This window comes from Pelodiscus sinensis, unplaced genomic scaffold (genome assembly GCF_049634645.1).
Source record: "Pelodiscus sinensis isolate JC-2024 unplaced genomic scaffold, ASM4963464v1 ctg37, whole genome shotgun sequence".
NCBI classification, from domain to species: domain Eukaryota; kingdom Metazoa; phylum Chordata; order Testudines; family Trionychidae; genus Pelodiscus; species Pelodiscus sinensis.
Genome location: NW_027465869.1, coordinates 2,080,279 through 2,087,743, shown reverse-complemented (window position 1 = coordinate 2,087,743; position 7,465 = coordinate 2,080,279). Strand labels below are relative to the sequence as shown.

The window sequence follows — 7,465 nt, the reverse complement described above, 5'->3', positions numbered from 1 at the left end:
CGTCTGCCCCCCACCCAGCCCCGGAGCCTTTAAAGGGGCACGGGCTGGCTACGGTGCCCGTGCCAGGTGTAAGCCTGCCAGCACCCAGCCAGCAGACCCTGCACCTGGCACGGCTCGAGCCACCCACCCGATGTCCCCCAGCCCTCCCCCTCTTCCTGGGACCAGGCTGGCGGCTCCCGGGAGCTTGCCCGGGACCGCAAGAGGCGGGCACCCGCCTGCTCTAGTGCGGACATCATGAACCTTGTCCACGACCTCCGCACTAGGCACAGGAAAGTGGCCGCCTAGGGCACGAGAGCTGCCAGCCTGGCCACCCAGGAGCAGGTGTGCATGAAAATCAAGGTGGTCCACTGAGACCCCCGACACTGAGCCCTGAGCTTACAATGTCTGTACTGGGTCAGACCAAAGGTCCATCTAGCCCAATAGACTGTCTGCCGACAGCGGCCAACCCTAGGGACCCTGGAGGGGATGGACCGAAACAATGACCAAGACATTTGTCTCGTGCCATCCCTCTCCAGCCTTCCACAAACCTTGGGCAGGGACACCACTCCTACCCCCTGGCTAAGACTACTCCATGGACCCAACCTCCATGACCAAGCCATTTGTCCCCCACCCTATGTTACATCATGGAAAGTCCCAGGACTCTGGAGAGTAAGGCTGAGTCCTATTTGACTCCATTCAGGCCATTATTCATTTTCTGTGGTTCACTAATTAAGTTAAATATTGTGGGGCTAATTCATGGTGGATGATCCAGTCACTTTGGTTAGGCAGAAGCGAAGTGGCCAGAGAGGAGAACTAAGATCCACCCAGGAATGGAGCATTGCCTGTTCCATTAGATTTTCACCATCTCCTCAGGCATGATGTGGTGGTGTTGGGGTCTCACATTAGGCCTTGAGGAAGGCAGATTTGTGCCCCTGAATGGGTCCCCAGGGATCGAATCTGGCTCTCTGGACCTGTTGCAGTAGATATTCCTATTGACTCCATAGGGAGGGGTCTGTAGAGAGAACTAGGCAGTTTAGACTGCGATAGTCAGGGCAGCATGCTCAGCTGTATGCAAGCACGCTCCAAAACGCACATTCCTGAACCCCCTGGCAGGGGTCTCCCCAAAGAAACCAGTGCCCTGACTCATCTCACTCCATAAACAATGAAGAGGCCTGTGATACCTTACATCAGGGGTGGGGAACCTTTTTTGGGTCAAGGGCCACTGACCCATGGAAAAATCAGTTGGGGCTGCACACAAGTGAGAAGCAAAAAAAGAAAAACCAGCCCCGTACTGACGTGGCCCCTAACGGAGGAGAAAGACATTCCCCACAATCCCCTCACAAGCCAGAACCTAATGGGGTCCAGGCTAGTAGACTTTGTGTGCTCCAGTTCCACAGCAGGCATGAGCTTTCTAGTACTCGGGATGGGAGAGCCCCTTAGCCTTAGGGGCCAGATCCAGGCAAGCCAGGGGTCCGTATTCAGCCCCTAAGCCTGAGATTCCCTACCTCTACCTTAAAGAAATAATATAATATAATATAATATAATATAATATAATATAATATAATATAATATAATATAATATATTTTCTTACTATGTACTTTAGAAAGGTGTGTCTGTCTGTCTATTCTTCCGTCCATCAGTGAGTCTATGTGTTCAAGAACATCTCCTAAACCGTAACAACTAGGACCACCAAATTCGGTATGCTGCTTTCTCTTCTTAAAGCTAGGTCAGGGTTTGATTATCTCAGGACAAGGGGATAAGCCTGGAATTCGCTTGTTTCTCATAAAATGGAAAGGGAAAGGTCTAGCAGGAGGGAGTTGTGCTGCGGATTGAGCCAGGGGACAAGGGTGGAGAAAGGGACAGCTATCCAATATATATTTCTCTGTCTGTGTGTCTGTTTGTCTGTGTGTCGGTCTGTCCCACACCCGGGGAACATGCACTGTTTTCCGGGTTGTGTGCTCACTGTAGCAGCAGCGACTATGGGTAGGCACTTCTTACCTCTCCCTCTCTTCCCCACCCAAGCTGCTGCAGTGAGAGGGGCTGGGGTTATTGTCTTCCCCTGGGGCAGCCTGCATACTGAACCCCCCACTTCCCAGATCCACCCCAGAACAATAATTTAAACAAAGAAAAATGCAATGCTCAGTCAAACTTCCAGTAATATATAATGTAATATATAATATCTCCTTGCCTCTAATTTCTACTCCAACCTTTTTTACCCATGGAAGTTTATGCCCAATTACATCTGTTAGACTTTCTATCCCTGTGAGACTTGTCTCCACAAACAACAACATTCTCAACCCACTTTACAGGGGATTTGTTTGGGCCCCTTTGTTCTCACTTCTTGTCCATTTTATCAAATCGGCACGAGTAGGTAAAAAGAGGAATTTTATTTATTCCTTCACATAACACATGAATTAGCGGGCACCCAATGAAATCAGCAGGTGGAAGGTTTAAAGCAAACGTAAGGAATACTTCTTCTCCACAGTCAACCTGTGGAACTCCTTGCCAGGGGATGTTGTGATGTTCAAAGTAGTAATAGGATTCAAAAAAGAAGTTCATGAAAGTCAAGCCCTTCAATGGCTGTTAGCCAAGATGGTTAGGGATGCAACCTCATGCTCTGGGTGTCCTTAAACCTCCACCCATCAGAAGCTGGGACTGGATTACAGGGGATGGATTATTCCCTCTGAAGTTCCTGGCATTGGCGACTGTCGGAAGACAGTGTACAGGGTTAGAAGAACCATTGGTCATTTTGATGTAGCCCATTTGGATTTCTCTAATATTGGAGAATATTTGTATAATTAAGGCAAGTTTAGTGTCTTACCTGTCACATCCAGGTTCTGGGAGTCACTTAGAAGTGAATTCTTTTCCTGATTCTGATCATCCTTGTGCTGATACAGACAGGTAAATCTCCCTGTGTTGTTCACACTCACTCGATAGCTGTAGGCAAATTTGGTTTCCTGCATTGGCCAGCTTCCAAGATCCTTCCCATCTTTGCAGAAAATAACACGTGAAAAAGGAGAGAGGGCAGGTACTTTGCACTTCAGGACCAAGCTGACTCCTTCCTCAGAGGATGTCTTGTCTAGAAGTTGCTGAGGAGCAGAGAGGTTACCTGAGTAATAAAAACATTCGGCTAAAGACAAAGGGTCTATTTCCTTAATGATGGAACCTGCCAGTGCTCTAAGGACATTAGCAGAGATTTTGGCCCAATATATAAGGTCACCTGCCTGGTTTTGGGGCCTTTACAAAATCCCAATGGAAATGTTGCCCCAAAGAGCCCATAGAAGGAAAGGAAGTGGGGGGTCAGTCTGTTGCCTCTGTCTCTGTCTCTACACAACCAGTTATTTCAAAATCATGTTGGGTACGTCTACACTACAGCGCTAGTTCGAACTAACTTAGTTCGAATTAGTTAATTCGAACTAAGCTAGTTCGAACTAGCGCATCTAGAACTAAAAACTAGTTCGAACTAGCGTTTTGCTAGTTCGAACTAGCGCGTCCACACTGATTGGACGCAGGGGGGCATTTAAGGGCAGCTGAAACCGGTTCTGGCAGGGCATCAGGTCAGCAGTTGCTTTGTGTGGCTGCTGTCTGAGGCTATCTGAGGCTCGTGCTTAAAGGGACCCCCCCTGGACAGCCGGTTCTCAGCTTTTCCTGCTTGCTTGCCAACCTCGCCGAGGGACAGCAAAGCGTCGGTCTCTGTGCCCGTCTGTGTCGGTGCTTCCCTTCGGGGGGGCCGCCGCAGGTGGCAACATGGAGCCACGGCTCGCCCTGCACCTTCTGGTGCACGTTCTGGACTTGCTGCTGCAAGCCTGCCAGCAATGGCTCGAGGCTGCCTGGCACCACCTGGGGAACGTCAGCCCCCTGCCTCTCCGCCTGGCCGCCCTGGGGGCCGTGGAGGAGCCGCGGCGGCGCCCCGGCACCGGCGTGCCCCGCCGCATCTGGCGTCTGGACACCAGCAGCGACTGGTGGGACCGCATCGTCCTGGAGCGCTGGGACGACCGACAGTGGACCCAGAACTTTAGGATGAGGAGGGACACCTTCCTGGAGCTCTGCGAGTGGCTCGCCCCTGCCCTGCAAAGAAGGGACACTCGCATGAGGCCCGCCATCCCCCTCCAGAAGCGGGTGGCCATCGCCCTCTGGAAGCTCTCCACGCCGGACAGCTACCGATCCGTCGGGAACCAGTTCGGCGTGGGGAGATCCACTGTCGGAGCAGTGCTCATGCAGGTACGGCGCTCGTCGGCCACCGAGCCGGGGGGCAGGGGGGCTGCGAGGAGGGGATGGGCCGCCCCAGGGACGAAGGGGGGGGCGGGAGGAGGCGAAAGCGCCCCGCACCGGAGGGGTCGGGCTGTCCCGGCCGTACTACACGCCGCCAGGGGGGTTGCTTCCGGGAGTGGGGCGCGGGGCACTGCCAGGGCACGCACGCTCCCAGCCACCCGGGCGCCCCACTGATTGACGCTTTGCTGTGTCTCTCTCCGCAGGTGGTCAAGGCCATCAACCGGGTGCTGCTCCGCAGGGTGGTCCGCCTCGCCGACCCGGATGCCGTCATCCGGGGATTCGGCGCCCTCGGCTTCCCCAACTGCGGGGGGGCCATCGACGGGACGCACATCCCCATCCGTGCCCCGGAACACCAGGCGTCCCGGTACGTGAACCACAAGGGGTACTTCTCCGTCATCCTGCAGGCCGTATGTGACCACCGGGGACAGTTGACGGACATAAATGTGGGCTGGTCCGGCAAAGCACACGACGCCCGGGTGTACCGGAACTCCTCCGTGTGCCAGCGGCTGCAGGACGGGACCTTCTTCCCCGACCGCCACATCAGGGTCGGGGACGTGGACATGCCCGTCTGCCTGGTGGGGGATGCCGCCTACCCACTGCAGCCCTGGCTCATGAAGCCCTACACGGGACACCTCAATCCCTCCCGCCAGGCCTTCAATAACAGGCTGAGCAGGGCCCGCATCGTGGTGGAGGGGGCCTTCGGGCGACTGAAAGCCCGCTTTCGATGCCTCCTCACCCGTCTGGACCTGGCCGAGCACAACATCCCTCCCGTGGTGGCGGCATGTTGTGTGCTCCACAATTTGTGTGAGCGGAAGGGGGAGGCTTTCTTGCCAGCCTGGATGGCTGAGGCTGACCGCATGGCTGGACACTACGGTCAGCCCCGCACCGCCGCCGTCCGGGAAGCCCAGCGGGGGGCCATCCGGATCCGGGAAGCCCTGCGGGAGAGCTTCCAGGTGGAGGAGGAGGAGGACTGACCTCTCCCTGCATGCCCCACCGGGGCCTTCTTCCACCCTACCCCCCCCCTTCCCCTTTCCCCTCCCTAGCTACTGTACAATAAAGACACCTGTTTTTCAAACAAAAACGTCTGTTTATTTCAGAGAACTGGGGTGGGGGAGGGAGAAATGAAGGTGGGAGAAGGGAGGGGGAAACCTGGGACGAGGGAGCTGGGAGGGGAGGGGAGGGAAGGGAGGAAGGGAAAGGAAAGCTCAGGGGTGGGAGTCTGGGTGCCTCTCCCGTCTCGCCACACTGCGGGTCCGGGGGCGTCGGTGGGGAATGGTTGTGGAGGGGGGGGCAGAGAGGACAGGGGGTGTGGAGGAAGCAGGAGCGGAAGCAGGAGGAGCAGGAGGAGCAGGAGGAGCAAGAGGGGGAGCAGGAGGAGCAAGAGGGGGAGCAAGAGGGGGAGCAGGAGGAGCAAGAGGGGGAGCAGGAGGAGCAAGAGGGGGAGCAAGAGGGGGAGCAGGGGGAGGAGGAAATGGAAAGCGGTCTAGCAGGCTCTGGAGGTGGCCTCGCAGGGCACGGCCCTGCTCCTCCAGGGCCTCCAGACTCCTCTGGCGCAGCCTGAGGTCCTCCTGGACCCAGTGGTCCTGGAGACGGAGCTGTCGGTCCAGGAACCGGAGATGCCGCCTCTGGTAGTCCTCCTGGTTCCTGGCTGTCCTGCTTGCCCGGGCGCGGGCGGCTGCTGCAGGCGGTGTGGTGCGCCCTGCAGTCCCCGGTGCTGCAGCTGTGGTGCAAGAAGACCAGCGGTCAATTACCCCAGGGGCCCAGGTGTGTGAAACCCAGCTCCCCTCTGCAAGGCCAGGGCCCCTGCAGGATCCCCAGCTGCTGCTCCGTGGTGGGCAAGGCCCAGGCGCACGGTCCCGGGGCTCCCTCTCGCCCCAGCCCCCCGTACACATAAGGGGAACACGAGGGTACTCACAGGTGGACGCCTCCCCGGCCTCTGATGATGCAGGCGAGCGGCTCTGTGGGGTGCCTCGGGGGTCCCGGGTCCTGGGAAGGCTGGCAGCAGGCTCCTGGCTCTCAGAGCCCTCTTGCTCCTCCTCGGTGTCCAGGAGCGGTCCCTCTGCCCCGGGGTCAATCACGTCCCGGGGGGCAGGGACGGCATGAGCCCCCAGGAGGCGGTCCAGGGCATGGAAGTGGGGGCAGGCCTCCGGGTCAGCCCCTGGCAGGCAGGCCCGGGAGTAGGACTGCCGCAAGTCTTTAATCTTGCAGCGCACCTGCTCCCGGCTGCGCTGGTGGCCCCTGGCGGCCAGGCTGGCAGCCATGCGTCCATAGACGGCCGCGTTCCGGTGGCTAGTGCGGAGATCGTGGACATTTGAGGCTTCCCCCCAAACCTCGATGAGGTCCACGATCTCCGCACTTGACCAGGCGGGCGCCCGCCTTGTGCGCCCCCGGGCAGGCTCCCGGGAGCCGCCAGGCTGGTCGTGGGGAGCAGTGGAGGGCTGGGAGCCCTCGGATGGCTGGCTCATGGTGTGGCAGGTGCAGGCTGTGCAGGCACGGGTGCTGGCAGCCTTGCAACTGGCACAAAGTGAGTAGCCAGCCCGTGGCCCTTTAAGGGCTCCGGGGCCGGGAGGGGGGCAATAGAGTTTCCCTGGTGTTGGCCAGAGTGGCCACCAGGGAAACCTGGGAAGCCTTAGCCTCCCACTAGTTCGAACTAAAGGGCTACACAGCCCTTAGTTCGAACTAGCTAGTTCGAACTAGGCGTTAGTCCTCGTAAAATGAGGTTTACCTAGTTCGAACTAAGCGCTCCGTTAGTTCGAATTAAGTTCGAACTAACGGAGCGCTAGTGTAGCGCATAGGAAAGTTAGTTCGAACTAACGTCCGTTAGTTCGAACTAACTTTCTAGTGTAGACATACCCGTTGAAATACTGTCAAGCTAGAGGAGTGTTTACTCCAATTCTTGTAACCTTCAGGCTGTGTCTAGACTGACAAGTTTTTTCTGCAAAATCAGCTGATTTGCAGAAAAACTTGCCAGCTGTCTACACTGGCCACTTGAATTTCCACAAGAACACTGACGATCTCATGTAAGAAATCAGTGCTTCTTGCGGAAATACTATGCTGCTCCCGTTCGGTAAAAGTCCTTTTGCGCAAAAGGGCCAGTGTAGACAGCTCAGATTTGTTTTGCGCAAAAAAGCCTCGATTGCGAAAATGGCGATTGGGGCTTTTTTGTGCAAAAGCGCGTCTAGATTGGCACAGACGCTTTTCCGCAAAAAGTGC

General features: G+C 56.7%; 1 protein-coding gene across 1 annotated transcript; it reads right to left on the bottom strand.

Annotated features, from left to right (window-relative positions):
- Positions 1-5,387: 5,387 nt before the first annotated feature.
- On the bottom strand, positions 5,388-6,960 carry LOC142824055 (uncharacterized). Its single transcript, XM_075915793.1, has 2 exons — positions 6,168-6,960; positions 5,388-5,972 (listed from the first exon to the last, which is right to left on the bottom strand). Exons 1-2 carry the CDS (start codon positions 6,715-6,717, stop codon positions 5,458-5,460), a joined length of 1,065 nt encoding a protein of 354 aa, XP_075771908.1. The 5' UTR covers positions 6,718-6,960; the 3' UTR covers positions 5,388-5,457.
- Between the last annotated feature and the right edge of the window lie 505 nt (positions 6,961-7,465).

Excerpts from the sequence above, each read along its gene's own strand:
- LOC142824055 (XM_075915793.1), bottom strand. The coding sequence starts at position 6,717 with ATGAGCCAGCCATCCGAGGGCTCCCAGCCCTCCACTGCTCCCCACGAC. Across the intron at positions 5,973-6,167 it reads GGCCGGGGAGGCGTCCACCT|CTGCAGCACCGGGGACTGCA; the intron begins GTGAGTACCCTC and ends CTTGCACCACAG.